The sequence below is a fragment of the Budorcas taxicolor genome, chromosome 12 (assembly GCF_023091745.1).
Source record: "Budorcas taxicolor isolate Tak-1 chromosome 12, Takin1.1, whole genome shotgun sequence".
Taxonomy (NCBI): domain Eukaryota; kingdom Metazoa; phylum Chordata; class Mammalia; order Artiodactyla; family Bovidae; genus Budorcas; species Budorcas taxicolor.
In genome coordinates this window covers 46,299,949-46,319,074 of record NC_068921.1, presented here as the reverse complement: position 1 = coordinate 46,319,074, position 19,126 = coordinate 46,299,949, and the positions used below count along the sequence as shown (strand labels likewise).

General features: G+C 36.0%; 1 protein-coding gene across 1 annotated transcript in view; it reads left to right on the top strand.

Moving 5' to 3' along the window:
* Nucleotides 1-19,126, top strand: part of DACH1 (dachshund family transcription factor 1) — a 468,151-nt gene that overhangs the window by 184,700 nt on the left and 264,325 nt on the right. Inside the window, exon 2 of the mRNA XM_052650244.1 lies at nucleotides 16,868-16,983. Within this exon, the coding sequence (XP_052506204.1) occupies nucleotides 16,868-16,983 (116 nt within the window). The remainder of the gene's footprint in view (nucleotides 1-16,867; nucleotides 16,984-19,126) is intronic.

The window sequence follows — 19,126 nt, the reverse complement described above, 5'->3', positions numbered from 1 at the left end:
CATATGTAAAAGACACTACTAAACAGAAATTTTAAGTATTTTAGATTATGATTTGAGATTGAATCAATAAGTAAGAGAACATAGAAATTAGCATAATGATTGGGATTTTAAGAGCTGCCTCTGCACAGTATTCCATGGGAAAGAATCCCAGGATAAAACAATGTCTATTCAAGCTTAAAAGGACATTTGCCAACTTCTTCTTCAACTCTGAAGTGCAGGCAGCTTGCATCATAATTTTTTATAATATTGAACATTCATATTAAAGGGCCTTTCATTGAAGAAAATACTTTCATAAAGTATTAAATAGAATTCAATTGAATTAAATCATACCAATAGCAATGTTTGGTGCCTATGTAATATCTATGTCAGGTAACAAATTAAGCATGTTATTACATCTCTGCAGGATGGAAACAGCATACTTTGTCTATCTTAATATAATCCTTTCATCAGTTCATAGACCTAAAACCCTACTGGGAGTATCAAAATTTGTCAGAGGTCTCTGAATTCTGGGTTGTTATTTGCATCTCTATACTTTACGACTATGTATCTTGACAGCTCCGCATGCATTACACAGCAGAGGGGAATGGAGGATGTATTATTTTTTCTAACAGATCTCTCAAATAAATTAGTTATGTACATTTTCTCTAGAGGTAGCAAACAAATAACTTGTCAGTGAGAGGTGAAAACACACATTTTAGATTAAGTCAGGCATCTTACCTCTGCATTCACAAGGAGGAAGACAAAGTTTTCTGAGTTCTGAATTAATCAGTTCTGCTTTTAACTCTCATTTGAAGTTGTATCTCAAAAGATCAAGAGTTTAACATGAGTAAAACTGTTGTTTCTACTTTTGTGACTTATGTGTTAAAATGCTTACACCAAATGTTGTGTGTTTGTGTGTGTACATGTACTTTGCTAGAAATTTATAGTTGTTATTACTTTAGAACATAAAGATTGATGTGGCACTTACTATAGATTTTTCCTTCCTTATTGTTGGCTAACAATAATTTTTTTACAAAATATTTTCATCTTCTATATTAGAAAGATATAGTAGTAACTTTGGTTAAAATTATAAATATTATAGAAAAATGAAATAATAGTTGAGTCATGAATGAATTTCACTGTTATGGATATAAACCGCTTTTAAAGTAAAATTTTGAAAGGGCATAGATTAGTTACTGGTTGCAGAAAGGTTTTATCTACAGAGTTAATTATATAATGCCAAATTGGGCTCCTATTTAATTCCTCTAAAATAAAATATCACAAAAAACATAGAGAACAGAATTGCGGTTGCCAAGGAGGAGGAGGGAGGGAAAAGGATTGGCTGGGAGTTTGGAGTTAATAGATGCAAACAGTTACATTTAAGACAGGATAAGCAGCAAAGTCTTACTATATAGCACAGAGAACTATATCCAGTCTCCCGGGATAAATCATAATGGAAAAGACTATAAAAAATACTGTAAAACAGAAAAATACTGAATCTCGCAGAATTTTAACTTAAAAAATAAAGTAATTAAATGAATCATAATGTCCCAAAGGCATTTAACCAAAAATCAGAACCTATTGCATGTAACATTTTTCTCAAAGTCAGAAGAATGAAGGCAATATGGAGAGATTAGCCATGACTTATGAAATTATTTGAAAATGATCATGTACTAGGCTGTGTGATACTAACCATTTTAAGTAAGGAAAGATGAGCATGAGTTTGAGTAATTCAGCATTTCATTACAGAAGGGCATGTATAAGTAAGGTGAGGTTGTGTCTCTATGTTCTTTCCTTACTAGCAAGCCCGCCTCTTCTTCAGATGATTAATTTCTGTTCACACTTCATATTTCCTGAGAAATCCCCACCATGGTATTCCCAGAACAGTCCTTTCAAACATTTACTTCAGTGTTTAATAAAATTTGCTGCAATGCTATATATGTATCTATTTATACCAATAAATCACAATCTACTTGAAGTCAGGGGCAATATCATACTAGTACTTCCTGCACACATTGAAAGGTTAGGCACATTAACATTTTTTTGTTGACTAAATTAAACAACAGATATGGAACAGAGAGACAGATTGCATGATGCTCAGGTCATGGCTTCTGGACTAGGTTGCCTTAGTTCACAAGTCTTACTTTATTTTATTTTTTTTCTCCAATTAGCATAATTTTATTTTATTTTAATTTTAAAATCTTTAATACTTACATGTGTTCCCAAACATGAACGCCCCTCCCACCTCCCTCCCCATAACATCTCTGTGGGTCATCCCCATGCACCAGCCCCAAGCATGCTGTATTCTGCGTCAGACACAGACTGGAGATTCAATTCTTACATGATAGTATACATGATAGAATGCCATTCTCCCAAATCATCCCACCCTCTCCCTTTCCCTCTGAGTCCAAAAGTCCGTTATACACAGCTGTGTCTTTTTTCCTGTCTTGCATACAGGGTCGTCATTGCCATCTTTCTAAATTCCATATATATGTGTTAGTATACTGTATTGGTGTTTTTCTTTCTGGCTTACTTCACTCTGTATAATCGGCTCCAGTTTCATCCATCTCATCAGAACTGATTCAAATGAATTCTTTTTAATGGCTGAGTAATACTGCATCATGTATATGTACCACAGCTTTCTTATCCATTCATCTGCTGATGGACATCTAGGTTGTTTCCATGTCCTGGCTATTATAAACAGTGCTGTGATGAGCATTGGGGTACATGTGTCTCTTTCAATTCTGGTTTCCTCGGTGTGTATGCCCAGCAGTGGGATTGCTGGGTCATAAGGGAGTTTTATTTGCAATTTTTTAAGGAATCTCCACACTGTTCTCCATAGTGGCTGTACTAGTTTGCATTCCCACCAACAGTGTAGGAGGGTTCCCTTTTCTCCACAGCCTCTCCAGCATTTATTGCTTGCAGATTTTTGGATCGCAGCCATTCTGACTGGTGTGAAGTGGTACCTCATTGTGGTTTTGATTTGCATTTCTCTGATAATGAGTGATGTTGAGTATCTTTTCATGTGTTTGTTAGCCATCCGTATGTCTTCTTTGGAGAAATGTCTATTTAGTTCTTTGGCCCATTTTTTGATTGGGTCGTTTATTTTTCTGGAATTGAGCTGCATAAGTTGCTTGTATATTTTTGAGATTAGTTGTTTGTCAGTTGCTTCATTTGCTATTATTTTCTCCCATTCAGAAGGCTGTCTTTTCACCTTGCTTATATTTTCCTTTGTTGTGCAGAAGCTTTTAATTTTAATTAGATCCCATTTGTTTATTTTTGCTTTTATTTCCAGAATTCTGGGAGGTGGATCATAGAGGATCCTGCTGTGATTTATGTCTGAGAGTGTTTTGCCTATGTTCTCCTCTAGGAGTTTTATAGTTTCTGGTCTTACATTTAGATCTTTAATCCATTTTGAGTTTATTTTTGTGTGCGGTGTTAGAAAGTGATCTAGTTTCATTCTTTTACAAGTGGTTGACCAGTTTTCCCAGCACCACTTGTTAAAGAGATTGTCTTTACTCCATTGTATATTCTTGCCTCCTTTGTCAAAGATAAGGTGTCCATATGTGTGTGGATTTATCTCTGGGCTTTCTATTTTGTTCCATTGATCTATATGTCTGTCTTTGTGCCAGTACCATACTGTTTTGATGACTGTGGCTTTGTAGTAGAGCCTGAAGTCAGGCAAGTTGATTCCTCCAGTTCCATTCTTCTTTCTCAAGATTGCTTTGGCAATTCGAGGTTTTTTGTATTTCCATACAAATCTTGAAATTATTTGTTCTAGTTCTGTGAAAAATATGGCTGGTAGCTTGATAGGGATTGCATTGAATTTGTAAATTGCTTTGGGTAGTATACTCATTTTCACTATATTGATTCTTCTGATCCATGAACATGGTATATTTCTCCATCTATTAGTGTCCTCTTTGATTTCTTTCATCAGTGTTTTATAGTTTTCTATATATAGGTCTTTAGTTTCTTTGGGTAGATATATTCCTAAGTATTTTATTCTTTTCGTTGCAATGGTGAATGGAATTGTTTCCTTAATTTCTTTTTTCTACTTTCTCATTATTAGTGTATAGGAATGCAAGGGATTTCTGTGTGTTGATTTTATATCCTGCAACTTTACTATATTCATTGATGAGCTCTAGTGATTTTCTGGTGGAGTCTTTAGGGTTTTCCATGTAGAGGATCATGTCATCTGCAAACAGTGAGAGTTTTACTTCTTCTTTTCCAATTTGGATTCCTTTTATTTCTTTTTCTGCTCTGATTGCTGTGGCCAAAACTTCCAGAACTATGTTGAATAGTAGCAGTGAAGGTGGACACCCTTGTCTTGTTCCTGACTTTAGGGGAAATGCTTTATGTTTTTATTTAGATCAGTTTTGGTTCACAGCAAAGTTGAGGAAAAGATACAGAGAATTTCCATATAGTCCCTGCTAATACACATGCATAGCCTCCCACTTTATCAACATACTCCACCAGAGTGGTACATTTGCTACAACTGATGAACTTACATTGACAAGTCATAATCACTCAAAGTCCAACATTCACATTGCTGTTCATTCGTGGTGTTGCATACTCCTTCAGTCAGCCAGTTCAGTCGCTCAGTTGTGTCTGACTCTTTGTGACCCCATGGATTGTGGCATGCCACGCTTCCCTGTCCATCACCAACTCCCAGAGATTGCACAAACTCATTTCCATCGAGTCAGTGATGCCATCGAACCACCTCATCCTGTGTCATCCCCTTTTTCTCCTGCCTTCAGTCTTTCCTAGCATCAGTTCAGTTCAGTTCAGTCACTCAGTCATGTCCGACTCTTTGTGACCCTATGAATCGCAGAACGACAGGCCTCCCTGTCCATCACCAACACTGGAGTCTACTCAAACCCATGTCCATTGAGTCAGTGATGCCATCCAACCATGTCATCCTCTGTCCTCCCCTTCTCCTCCTGCCCTCAATCTTTCCCAGCATCAGGGTCTTTTCAAATGAGTCAGCTCTTTGCATCAGATGGCCAAAATATTGGAATTTCAGCTTCAACATCAGTCCTTCCAATGGACACCCAGGACTGATTTGCTTTAGGATGCACTGGTTGGATCTCCTTGCAGTCCAAGGGATTCTCAAGAGTCTTTTCTTCTCCAACACCACAGTTCAAAAGCATCAGTTCTTCGGTGCTCAGCTTTCTTTAGAGTCCAACTCTCATATCCATACATGACTACTGGAAAAACCATAGCCTTGACTAGTCAGACCTTTGTTGGCAAAGTAATGTCTCTGCTTTTTAATACGCTGTCTAGGTTGGTCATAATATTCCTTCCAAGGAGTAAGCGTCTTTTAATTTCATGGCTGCAATCACCATGTGCAGTGATTTTGGATCCCAGAAAAATAAAGTCAGCCACTGTTTCCACTGTTTCCCCATCTATTTGCCATGAAGTTATGGGACCAGATGCCATGATCTTAGTTTTCTGAATGTTGAGCTTTAAGCCAACTTTTTCACTCTCCACTTTCACTTTCACCAAGAGGCTCTTTAGTTCTTTTTTGCTTTCTGACCAAAGGGTGGTTGTCATCTGCATATCTGAGGTTATTGATATTTCTCCTGGCAATCTTGATTCCAGCTTGTGCTTCTTCCAGCCCAGCATTTCTCATGATGTACTCTGCATAGAAGTTAAATAAGCAGAGTGACAGTATACAGCCTTGACATACTCCTTTTCCTATTTGGAACGAGCCTGTTGTTCCATGCCCAGTTCTAACTGTTGCTTCCTGACCTGCATACAGGTTTCTCAAGAGACAGGTCAGGTGGTCTAGTATTCCCATCTCCTTCAGAATTTTCCGGAGTTTATTGTGGAAATTCCAAGCATCAGGGTAGAGTAAGTCATTTCTTTGCATTAGATGGCCAAAGTATTGGAGCTTCAGTCAGCATCAGTTCTTCCAATGAATATTCAGTACTAATTTCCTTTATAAATGAGTGGTTTGATGTCCTTGCAGTCCAAGGGACTCTGAAGAGTCTTCTCCAACACCACACTTCAAAAGCTTCAGTTCTTTCGTTCAGCTCAGTTTTTTTTGTATTCTTAGTCTCACATCCATACATAACTACTGGAAACAGCACAGCTTTGACTGGAAGGATCTTTGTCAGCAAAGTAATGTCTCTGCTTTTTAATGCTGTCTGGTAGGTCATAGCTTTTCTTCCAGGGAGCAAGTGTCTTAATTTTGTGGCTGCAGTCACCATCTGCAAGGATTTTGGAGCCCAAGAAAATAAAGTCTGTCACTGTTTCCATTGTTTCCCCACCTATTTGCTATGAAGTGATGGGACCGGATGGCATGATCTTAGTTTTTTGAAAGTTGAGTTTTAAGCTGGCTTTTTCACTCTCCTCTTTCACTTTCACCAAGAGGCTCTTTAGTTCCTCTTCACTTTTGGCCATAAGGGTGGTGTCATCTGCATATCTGAGGTTATTGGTATTTCTCCTGCCCTTCTTGATTCCAGCTTGTGCTTCATCCAGCCCAGTGTTTCTCATGATGTACTCTGCATATTAGTTAAATAAGCACGGTGACAATATACAGCCTTATATCATTACTTTACTAGTATATACTCTATGGGTTTGGACAAATGTATAATGACATGTATTTACCACTGTTTCATCACACAGAGTATTTTTTCACTGCCCTAAATATCCTGTGTGCTTTGCCTATTCTTCCTTCCCCCCAACAACCCCACCTTTTATGTGTGGCATATTGAGTAAGACCATTTACTTTCTTGTGTTGATATTTCACTTTCTACATCAGTTCTGCATTGGCAGGTACATTCTGTACCGCTGAACCAGCTGGGAAACCTCATTGTTTAATTTACGATTCCAATATAAATGAAAGCATTTGAGAAGGGGGTATTCAGAGTGTTTAAAATGGGATCTCCTATAGAGGAAAGTTGGATATTATTTTGAGATTTAAACTGTGGACATATCTTGGGACCAAATTCAAGGTGATCTAGAAAAACAGAGCCGTGACATGTGCAAGTACAATTATGGCATGTGGCAGTGAGATAAAAGACTAATTATATTGTTTTTGGTTCATACAAAATAAAAGCAACAGCAATTGCAAAGAGGATCTAGTCATTTGAAATTCAAACTGAAAAATGATACTAGTGAAAGTTTTTTCTTTGTGATGATGGAATCCATAGATTGAATAAAAGATTGTGTTCGATATTGAATGTCTTAGTTGGAATATTTTTAATATTAAATTTTATAGAATATGGTTTTGAAGTATGACAGATACTGTGAGAAAGAGGCCAATAAAGTAATAACTGGTCCCCAGATTTTAAGAAGACCATTTACAATAGTTTCTCATTATTTTGAGATTTGTCCCTTATGGAATGTTAGTCATTCTTTGCAGACAATTTTGAAACAGATGTGTTGTGGGTAGACTTATCTGTGTGTTAGTCATTCTTTGCAGACAATTTTGAAACAGATGTGTTGTGGGTAGACTTATCTGTGGCTTGGAAAGCTTGTGGGAAGAAGAGAAAATTATAAGGTGATTAAAAGGTTGAAAATATTTAACTCTCTAGAAAGCATGTCATTAAATGCAATTTATACACAGTCTCCTCTTTGGAAGAAATATCATGTATGTCAATGTTTAATGTATGCTATGGAAAGATAAAAATAAATAGTATTAAATTTTTATATTCTTTATTAAAACAATTAAATTAATTTACTCTTTAGTGAATAAAACATTTAAAGTATATGAATATGCTGTTATGATTCATCAATAGATATACTTCATAAACTGTCATGTACCTTTGATGTCAATAAAGAATTCAAATTGAGAAGAGAATACTAGGCTTCTGATTTTATAAAAACTTTACCAAAAAGTATATTCACTAAGGTAAAACATCCCTGAGTAATATATTAATTCTAATATTAATATAGTTAGTGTATTTTGTAGATTGTGAAGAAACTTCTTAATGTGGTTCTCACATATAGATTCTATAAAAGGGATGGAGGGGACTTAAAAACTTCAGGGACTAGATTTTCCCAAACATATAATTTGTCAAATAAGGACTCTCTGTAGTATTCGGAACTGTAATTAATTGTAAACACAATATACAAATGCTTAAGCATAGCTTAGCCACATTCCAATATGTTTTAAGCCTTAGTTTGAGGTTATTTCTATACGCTATGGTAGCTCAGCTGGTAAAGAATCTGCCTGCAATGTAGGAGACTCCAGTTTGATTCCTGGGATGGGAAGATCTCCTGGAGAAGGGATAGGCTACCCAGTCCAGCATTCTTATACTTCCCTGGTGGCTTAGATGGTAGAGAATCTGCCCAAAATGCTGGAGACTTGAGTTTGATTCCTGGGTTGGAGAGATCCCCTAGAGGAGGATGTGGCAACCCACTTCAGTATTCTGGCCTGGAGAATCCCATGGACAGAAGAGCCTGGCAGATTGCACTCCATGTTATTTCAAAGGGTCAGACATGACTAAGCACTGAGCTGGAGACTTCAGATATTTTGCCAATGTCCTTTGAAACAGATTTATATTAAATACATTTCCTGTAGTACTTGAAGTCTGGATAGTGTGAGGTTTGAAGTCAGAGTCAACAATTATTCCTTCTCATCAGAGTAGCTAATTTCAACTATTATTCACTTTCTGTTTGTAATGATTTCAACTTACTCATGTTAACCCTGTGTTTTGAGTAATTATCAACTCATATAAACTTCATAGAATATGTGAATTGCTGCTTTCCTTGCCCCTCTGACAATTGTCATATGACCTCTGATGCAGAAAATAGTTTGGTAATGTCGGGTGATGAAAAATTTTTATAATTTGAAGATAAGCATATTGTTGGGAAGAACATATTTCTTTAGAGTACAAGTCTCGAAACAGACTCCTTGAAAATAGCAGGTTTCATGGTAAAATTTAGTAAATGGCTCTTTTATAATACCTCATTTTGGAGATTTAGAGTATATTTTAGCATAGTGAAAGTTTTGAGAAATTGTTCCACAAAGCAAAAATATTAAAAGCTGTGGGAATCTATCAAGTTTTTCCACAAAATATGTGTATGTTTACTAAGTTTAACTGGGTGTTTACCAAGTTTATTTGAGCAGAAAATGGGCTAAATTTTCCCAAGTATGTAACCTGTCAAACAGGGCCTCTCTTTAGACTTTTGGGCTGTAATTAATTGGTAACACAATATACAAATGCTTAAAAATAGCTTAAAAACAAAACAGAACCTTTTTAAAGGTTTGTTTTTAGTTCTTTTTCACAGGAAATTTTATTTTGTGTATTTGCATGTGTATTTATTCAGTTAATGTGTAGAATTGTCTACTGTCTTAGTCTTGCTCAGGTTGCCAAACAGAATAGTATAAACTGGGTGGTTTAAACAACAGAAATTCATCTTCTCAAAGTTCTGGAGGCTGACAGTCAGAGTTCAGGATGCTTGCTTGGTCATGTTGAGTGAGGCTGTAGACATGGGTTGTAGACAACTGCCTTCTCACCATTTCCCCATGTGGCTGAGAGAGAGAGCAAGCAAGCTTCTTGGTGTCTCTTTTTTAAGAGCACTAATCCCATGATGAGGCATCCCTGATATCCTCATCTAAACCTAATTACCTACCTAAGGCCCAACCTCCAAGTACTGTCACACTGGGGTTAGGGTTTCAGTGTAAGAATTTAGAAGGAATAAAATTCGATATAGAACACGTGCCATGTAAAGAGTTAAAGGAATGTTGTATGTTTTAGGTGTATGAGTCACTAATCTGAGGGTGCTTTCCAGGTGTCCAGCTGGTGATATTTTAAGTGTCTGCCCCATGGAAATAGGTATCTTGGTGACGGTGGAAAATCATCTCTTTATAGTGTTAGTTCATAATCCATTTGTTCTGAGAAATACCCATAGCTGGGACACATACCTACACAGAAAATACGAGAAGATGTCTAAACAAATATGAGCTTGAGAAAGTGCTCAAATTTGTCATCATTCCACAAAAGTAATGTATCTTTCAAAATGTTGCCAGGTGTAGGAAAAAAAACTTCATGGAATGGGAAAATGATGCTAACCATGTACTTCCTGTATTATTTATATTGTAGCCTTTCCCAAAACTGAAGGAACAAATTTCAACTAACAAGTTAACAAGGTCTTTCTAAAAGAAAACTATCCATTTATAACTTGCATATTATAAATCAGCTATAACTTTTGGTGAAATATGTACATATATTTGTCTTAGGAAATTCTTTTTGTTCATTTATTTTGATGGATTTGTTCCATGAAGTTGACTTTATCTGCAAGATATTAATGATTATCTGTACTTTTCATATTTAAATTACTTTTATAGTTCTTACAAGGGTAATATTTTTACATATAATCATGTATTTTATTAAATATTTTAAAACAGATGGAAAAGAAAGAAAGATTCAGTTCAGTTCAGTTCAGTTACTTAGTCATGTCCAACTCTCTACGACCCCATGGGCTACAGCATGCCAGTCTTCCCTGTCCAACCAACTCCCAGAGCTTACTCAAACTCATGTCCATTGAGTGGGTGATGTCATGCAACCATCTCATCCTCTGTTGTCCCCTTCTCCTGCCTTCAATCTTTCCCAGCATCAGGGTCTTTTCCAATGAGTCAGTTCTTCACATCAGGTGGCCAAAGTTTTGGAGTTTCAGCTTCAACATCAGTCCTTCATGAACACACAGGACTGATCTGCTTTAAGATGGACTGGTTGGATCTCCTTGCAGTCCAAGGAACTCTCAATAGTCTTCTGTAACACCACAGTTTAAAAGCATCAGTTCTTTGGTGCCCAGCTTTCTTTATAATCCAACTCTCACATTCATACATGACTACTGGAAAAACCATAGCTTTGACTAAATGGACGTTTGTTGGCAGAGTAATGTGTCTGCTTTTTAATATGCTGCCTAGGTTGGTCATAGCTTTTCTTCCATGGGGAAAAAAAAAGTTCTCTCAAGGGTAATATTTTTACATATAATCATATTTTTTATTAAATATTTTAAAATTGAGATGGAAAAGAAAGATTAAGGGGATAAATTATACCTGGTTTCTGCTATGGATAGAGGTAAACCTCAGGATCAAATTGAGCCAGGATCATGATTTGTCCGCAATAAATTCTTTGATGCATATGACAGAGAAACTAAAACCTTCAGATATAAAAAATACTGAATTCTCTATTCAGTGATAATCTGCTAAATAGTATGTATGTTTTCTACAAAATATATGTTTGTACAAAATATTCTAGTATGTTTTCTAGTCTTTTTTTTCTATGCATATGTATTGCATTTTTTAACTTAATTTTTCTCTTTTGTGCTCCAGTATGCCATATATGGAAGTCTGTATCTTGAGTTTTCACTTAGAACATAAGAATTTCTTTATATTATCATACATTCCTCATCACTCTTTCTGACTCTATAATATTCAAATGGTAGTATAAATCATTAGGCAAATTGTATCTTTCCAATCAGAAATACTAGTATATATGCAGGTCATATATATGAATACATTTCTCATTTTTTTTGGCTTGGTTTTGAGGAAACTTAATAGTAAGTAAATTATGCAGAATGTAAACACACAACTGGCACTTTTTGGGTAAATAGATTCAAGAGGGCAAATGAACTCTTCTTGATGAATGGAGCGAGCTGCTTTTATCCCTAGTGCTTGTTGTGTCCCAAGACTAAAATCAGTGCTCACTGGCTGCTGTGTATTTTTCTTCTTCATTGTTATCCCACAGGTTATTTAATTTTATATTCTGTCTCAGAGAAATGGGGGTCTTTATTCTCATAACTTTTATGTATATCCAATTGCTTGTTGTACAGTAGCTCCTGTCCTTTAGATACGTGGAGGAAGGAATTGTCTGATTGAATAGCACCCTTCTTGCCTTTCTCTAAATAGGTAGGATTTGGAACCTAAATTTCTGCTAAGCAGTGACTTTTGCATTTTCCAATTTATAGTTATCACAGTCTGTTTCTGGATTTCACAGGTTTCTCTGCTCCAGTCTCAGGAGAAGAGTTGAACTTAATTTCCCAAGAACTACTGAAGAGGTTAGCAGAAGCTGATGCTTGTGGAGGAGGTTAGGGGTTCCACAATCTGTCAAGCACCCTCCAACATTTCAGATATCTCTCAGTATTTTGATGGACTTAGCCTCTTTGAGTTAAGTTAGGTTTTTACTTCATACTGAATAAGCACACTAAGTGGAAGAGTTGGTAACCATTGTACAGTTAGGGGAGAGAGACAGAGATTAGCCTGACACTGATTTAATGATGTAGCCAAAGTAGAGACACCCACCCACTGATCTCTCTGGAAAAGAAATCTTTTTGATTTCTGTGGAACTGCAGGAAACCATAAGCCTGAGTGGACTCCTAGGTAAGTGAGATACTAAGGGCAGTCATCTCTCAGTGATTACTCCTCTATTTTAATGCAAGTTGGTGAGAATACTAAAGGCTGCCCCATGGCTCATGTGTGAAGCTGGCAAAAACAATTACCAAAGTCATAAATTTTGATTTCCGTAAAGCTATTAAGGGTAATAATTTATTTAAGTGAGGTCTTCTGCTTTGATTAGAACTAAGAGAGTTCAGCTGCTCTGATACTCTGGGGGTAGAGCTGGGTTACTGGTGTAGTAAGGAGGCTTGAAGGTGTCTGCTGTTGAGGCAATTGATCACTCCCTGAGAAGGGCCTTTGCTAATTGTTTCATTCCTCTTTTCAGTGAAGTTGTTGGTTTTCTTGCCAAGAATAACTAATTTCTAACAAAACAAACAGGCCCATTAAAAAAAAAATGCTGATTTAGTCAGGTATTTAGAGAAGTTAAGTGGCTTGATCTAGGTCACACCTTCTGGTAAATAGGCTGGAACTACTATTTAAAGTGAGATCTATCCAGACAGTATAACCCATGTTTCTGAGCACTGCACTACAGTTTCTCCTGGAAGTTCCCTAAATCTCTCTTGAAAGTAATTTAAATATCCAAGTATTTTATGATTAAGTTATCTTCCTAGATTTTCTAGACTTAAACCCTCTAGTAGTTAGTGATCAAGAGTGCAGTAAAGGTGATACACCAAGCCTGTCAATAAGGAGACTTAACTGTAGGTCATGAGGGATAGAGGAAAGTCTTATTAATCAACAAACCTAACTTCCCCAGCAACCAAGAAGTCTCCTATAATTCCAAGAAGAGCTTCCTCTTGTTCTTAGGGAAGAGGATGAATGACTTGTCTTTCCTTGGAAATCTTTCATTGGAGTTCTTTCCACCTCCCCTGTTATTTACCTAGGTATCTCAAGATTGCTCTCCTCTAATTGCAAAGTCATCCCTAGTAGAGTGTGTGTAGATTGTTTTAGGGTGTCACCACCACCAAGGATATTTGCATTTTAATGGAACGCTTTAAAAGATCTTAAATCTTCCAGTCTAAAAGCAGTAAATCTCTATTGGTGAGGTTGGAGGCAACTTGATAGATTGGGCAGGAGGTATCTAGGGTGAAAAGAGCCCACTGGGTCTCTCCTAATCACAGTGTGAAATAAAGTGTTCCTACTTAGTAGCCTGACTTCTTCCTGAGTGAGGACTGTGAAGACAGCTCCTGTGGCCTGAATAATAAAGTACTGCTAAACAGTTTCATCTTCTTTAAAAGCAAAACAAATTCAAGAACTAAAACTTTCAAATCTTAACTTAGTTTTCCTTTCACACGTTTTTCATGGCATCTTGTTTGAGTTCTCTTGATACTTATTTTTCCCTGAGCTCCAGATGTATATTTAGCATCTTTAGACTCAGAATCCCAAATTTCTTTTGCATCTCACTTTTCATTTCCTGGAATCTTGGAGACTCCTGGAACTGGTGAGAAATTTGAAGAATTGCAGTGAAAGTTTTAACAAATTGAATTAAAATTTATTTAAATACATACAGTGAGCCAGGCCCTGAGGTATTTTAACGACAAAAAAAAAAAAAAAAAGTACACTTTCTACCATATAGTCTTGGGAGTGAAATAAATAAGCAGATTACTATAGTCAGTGCAGAAAAGGCTAAAATAGAATTATTCATCATGAACCAGCAGAGTGCATAGAAGGAATACTCTATAGAAGGCATTGGTAGGAAGGATGAGGAATGTTTAGTCAGTAAAATGGGGCTGAGGATGGGTTGATGTAATAAAAGTCTTAGATGACGAAGACAGTGACTTGTATAGAGGTAGTATATTAGGAGATCAAAGCAATATAAGACACTGATAATAAATTCATTAAGGCCAAATATAAGCAATGAATGTAGGAAAAAAAGGATGAGATTGGAAATGTAGACCAGGGCTAAGTATTGAAAGGCCTTTTTACAGTGCTAAGGAGTATCAGTGCTATAGGGAACTATTGGTATCTTTGTGTGTGTGTATGCTCAGTTGCCCAGTCATGCCCAACTCTTTGTGACTCTGTGGGCTGTCACCTGCCAGGCTCCTCTCTCCATAGATTTTTCCAGATAAGAATGCTGGAGTGGGTTGCCACTTTCTACTCCAGGGGGTCTTCCTGACCCAGGGACTGAACTCATATCTCTTGTGCTTCCTGCTTTGGCATGCAGTTTCTTTACCACTGTGTCACCTGGGAAGTCACTGATGCCTTTAAACAGTTGAAAAACATGATTAAAAAAAAAAAATCCTTCCAAAATCAGTACGGAGAGTTATCTAGACTTCACTTTCAGCTCTAGTATGGGGCAAAGCTGAGGGTAGGTCTTGAGAGAGCTGTGAGTGTAGATCAAATAAGAAAGGAGGGGTTGATCTGGAATATAGGTGTGGGCAGAGAGATATCTACATTGGGATAATATTTGAGTGTACAAAGGAAAGGAAAGACACAGCTGAGTCCTGGATTTCTGGCTTAGTCAGTTAGGTGCCATTTTGATTAACCAAGGAAAAGGAGGTTTTAATGGAGAAGATGCTGAGTTCAAATTTGGACAAACTGAATCTTAGATTATTACAGAACATAAGCAAGGATTTTCAGTAGACAGGCATTAATCCCTGTGAATCCCAGGAGAAAGATCAGGCTGTAGATAAGATTTAGCTGTTATTCCTTATCATATCAGTAATGTTAATAGAAGAAATCACTCAGGGAGAATGGAGGCTAGCAGAGCACTGTTGGTGGGCTCTAGGCTAATAATATAAGTTAGAGAATCAACTGAGGATGAAGAGTAATTACAAAGAATAAGTAGCCAGAGAGATGTTTCAGTATTCACAGGACAGTGTCCTTATTGGTTAGCTACCTAAACAGATGCACAATCTACTTGCTCTTGGTTCAAAGTCCTCCAGGATCTGGCCCTAGGCAATAAGTCTACAGTATGGATTTCTGCCGCTTATTTTATTTGACCTGTTCCAACTTATTGGAAAAAAAAAATCTTGTACATTCACACATTTTCAGGTTTCCATTCCTTTCTCACATTCCCATTGAAGTGTGATTTCTTCTGTTCTTTTTCTCTCCATGTCCAACTCATCATTCAGAATTCTCTTCTAATCTCCCAAGGCCATGAAATCTTAACTCCAACAGGGAGTTATCTATCATTATCCAGCTTTTCCGCATTAGTGTTCAGACTGCAACTTGCTTAGGACACAGCACATTTGAATTTGCATCCTAGTTCTTTATGTACCAGATTTGTCCCGCTTGACAAGAGTGTAAGCTCTTGAAGACTAAGAACCCGTTCTCCCAAATTAGCCCCCACAGTGCACTGCTTTGAAAAGAGCAAATGCAATTTTTGTTAAGTGACTACATATATTACTTACACTAAATAATAGAGATAGGATCTTTGAATCGTCTGACAAGGCAAAGGATCTCAGTTGCGACTTACATGGAAATGTTAACTTATGAAGGATGCATCTGGAGGTTTTGATATATCTTGGCATATATTGGCCAGATAAATGACAGAAAAGCCTTTCATAAATGTACATTCATGATACAGAGACAGACAGAGGAAACATAATGCTAAATTATGTTTGCTTCAAAACTTGCTATTATATTCTTCATGTTTCCTTATACAAGAATGGTGAATATGTGTATCCTTTTCACTTTCTGCTTTGATAATTTTAAAAATTATGCTTGTAAAAGAGGCAAGTGTAAGAGAAGTACTATTAGAACACAAACAGGATTTTTAATTATTCTAAAGTCAGATATAAGATGCTACTCTGGCCATTTCTTAATGATGTCCTACAAATAATCCTAAGCATTTCCAATATAATTTTTAGTATATTTAAAGTAAGGCAACCTAGTGGGGATCTTCATTTAAATAGAATAAGGGTTAAATGATAACTTGACTTATCTTTTAAATGACAAAAAATAAAGAAATTGCAAGACCTTTTCACACATTAGATATGTATTGTCATTTATCATCTAGATATCAGGCTAGCAGTGCAAAGTAATAAAACATATCATCGAAAAATGTGCTATAGGTCTGAATCACTCTTTCATTCCACCTCCCAGCTAACTGTAGTATTAAATCAAACAAGCAGAACATTTCCTTAGGCAGCCATTGCCTTTTAATTTCCTGAAGAACCTTAAAATATCATTCATTACAAGTACTACACATATTTGGTTTTTAAAAGTCTCATAAATCAATAGCAGGCTGACTGTAATAATTATTACAAGTTAGTGCATAATTTTCGTGCTGAAGGCTGCATGCAGAACTTTAGCATATGCAAACGAGGCAATTCAAACTGTGTATAGATATTAATATGAAGAAGCAGGTAACGAGGTGCAGGCTATGAATTATGCATCAAGAGTGGCTGATCTTCAATGAAGAAAATGAATTCAGCATGTAATCTAATTAGTGATGGAAGTCTATTACATCTAACTGCAAAAGCAACCGTCCTTGAAACAAATTTATTTACAGTCCATGTTACCACTTGAAACAACTTTGAAATGATGTGTAAGACAACAGCTTAATTGTAAAAATTTTTTGTTTGTTTGTTTCAGTTCTAGACCTGGAAGGCCTCCTAAGAGGACTCAAAGTGTCACCTCCCCAGAGAACTCTCATATCATGCCACATTCTGTCCCGGGCCTTATGTCTCCTGGGATAATCCCACCAACAGGTAAGAGTGCTACTGACTGATGCCTAAAATATTCAAAATCAGCCAACACCATTGCTTTCATATATACCTGTGTTTACATAGATGTTTACACTCATCAGCTATATTTTGTTCACACTAAGACCATGTTACTGATGAGAATTTATTTCAAAACTGCATTACGGTTATCATCATTTCCTTATTTAAAATACAATGAAAGAAGTTTAATTGAACACAGTTCTAGGGTTTATTCTAATTAATTCTCTTGCTAATATCAAATAACAAATTATTATCCCTAGCTCAGAGAGAATCAATGACTTTCCCAAGGTCAATCAGCTGATCACTGTCAGTGGCTAGTCAAAACCAGATCTCTGGATTCTAAGCTTATGTTTCATTCCATAAAAACTCTAAAATAGATTAACATGCATCCAAACAAAAGACCATAACTATGTCAAATAGAAATACCTCTTATTTTTTCCTAAACTATTTCTATTAGAAACATCTGAAAGATGTTTATTATTAGAATTTTTTCAATGTGCAAGTAAAAGAATATTCTTGACCACATAAGCTCTATGTCATAAACAAATTTAATAATGTACTTCATGTAAAAATAGCTCATTTGATTTTCACCACCAGAATGTGTTCATTAATTCTTTTATTTACTCACACATGTCTGCTCACTTTCCAAGTTTCATCCAGACTCAGAACAAATTAAACTAATAGTCATAATGAAATTATTATTATATAGCATATAGTATTTATTTATTCTTGCCATCATGAAAGTTTGTTGAGGAGATAGACATATAAATATGTAAGTGTCATTTAACAATAACTGGAACAGTAAAGAGAATCTAGCAAGATCAGGAGAAAGTCTTCATTTTTTTTCTCTGAATACCCATATTAGTGTTTTCTTTTTCTGTTGTAACACTTGTCTTTCTCTAGGTTGTGATATAATCATAGGTGTCTTATTTCACATTCCATATTGCATTGAAAGCTCCTTGGAAGGAATGAATGGCTCTTTTAACTCACCTTTACTTTTGTGACACTGTCTGAATAGTTTGTTCACTTTTAGGAACCTTTATCAAACATCCACTGAGTTGAATTTGAAGTTATTTGTTGATTTTATGTATTTACATTTTTTTAGTAAGATATGAAGGTTCTTAAATGATTCACTCTCCAATGAAGAGTCATATTTTTATGCTAATGCTTGCAGGTGAAAAATTGAGAAACAGAAAAATGAAATCAATAGCTGAAAATAACCCAATTACAGAGCATGTATCATCATTCCTATTTGTTAATTTAGGTCATGATTCACAAGTGACTGAATCCTACTGCTTGAAATTCTAATTCCAAATTTGATATTTAGGAATGAAATAGGTAGCATTTTGTTAAGGCTGAACATTTTATTTAACTAAATAAAATTTTCTGATTTACAAATTTGGGGCAAGGGGGTTGGTACTGTGCAGACAAGGTGAAAAGAAAATCTTAGCTTTTTATGTTAATGATAAATAAGACTCAGGTGTGCTAGAAGAAAGAGTCTTTGACTTCTCAATGAATATGTCTGGGGCTTTAAAAATAATCATTTTAATAATCATTATTTTGTATTTGATAAGTTTGTGTTGATTCTAACAAATCAGTTATATTTGGGGTAAAAAGTATTCTAAATTGTTTTCGTATTGAAATAAGGAAGATCTAGTTCCAAATTGCCTGCCAGCATTTTAAGGTGAAAACAATAAATACCTCACCACCTAAGAGATGGTGAGAAAAGATGATATCATCAGGATCGAAGTATAGCAGCACCTTCACAGTTAAGACCATCAAGTAACTTTGGGGTAAGTGAAGTTCCAAAACAACGGAAGATTACAAGCCAAAACTCAAAATCAAAATATTAAGTCATTTTTGATAGATCCCTTTCTGAAATATCTTACACACTTTTTAAACTTGGTGAACAGAGATACTGCAGGTAATTTTAACTTGACTCATCACTTCATTTTTGAAGCAGGACCATTTCATACATTTTATGTGCTTTTTAAAAAACTTTTGTTCTTACTAATATGTTGTGAGCCCAGAAATTAAGATTTCTCTTGAGCTATAACATTGAAAGGGGCTTCCCTGGTGGCTCAGAGTTTAAAATATCTCCCTGCAATATGGGAGACCCAGGTTCGAT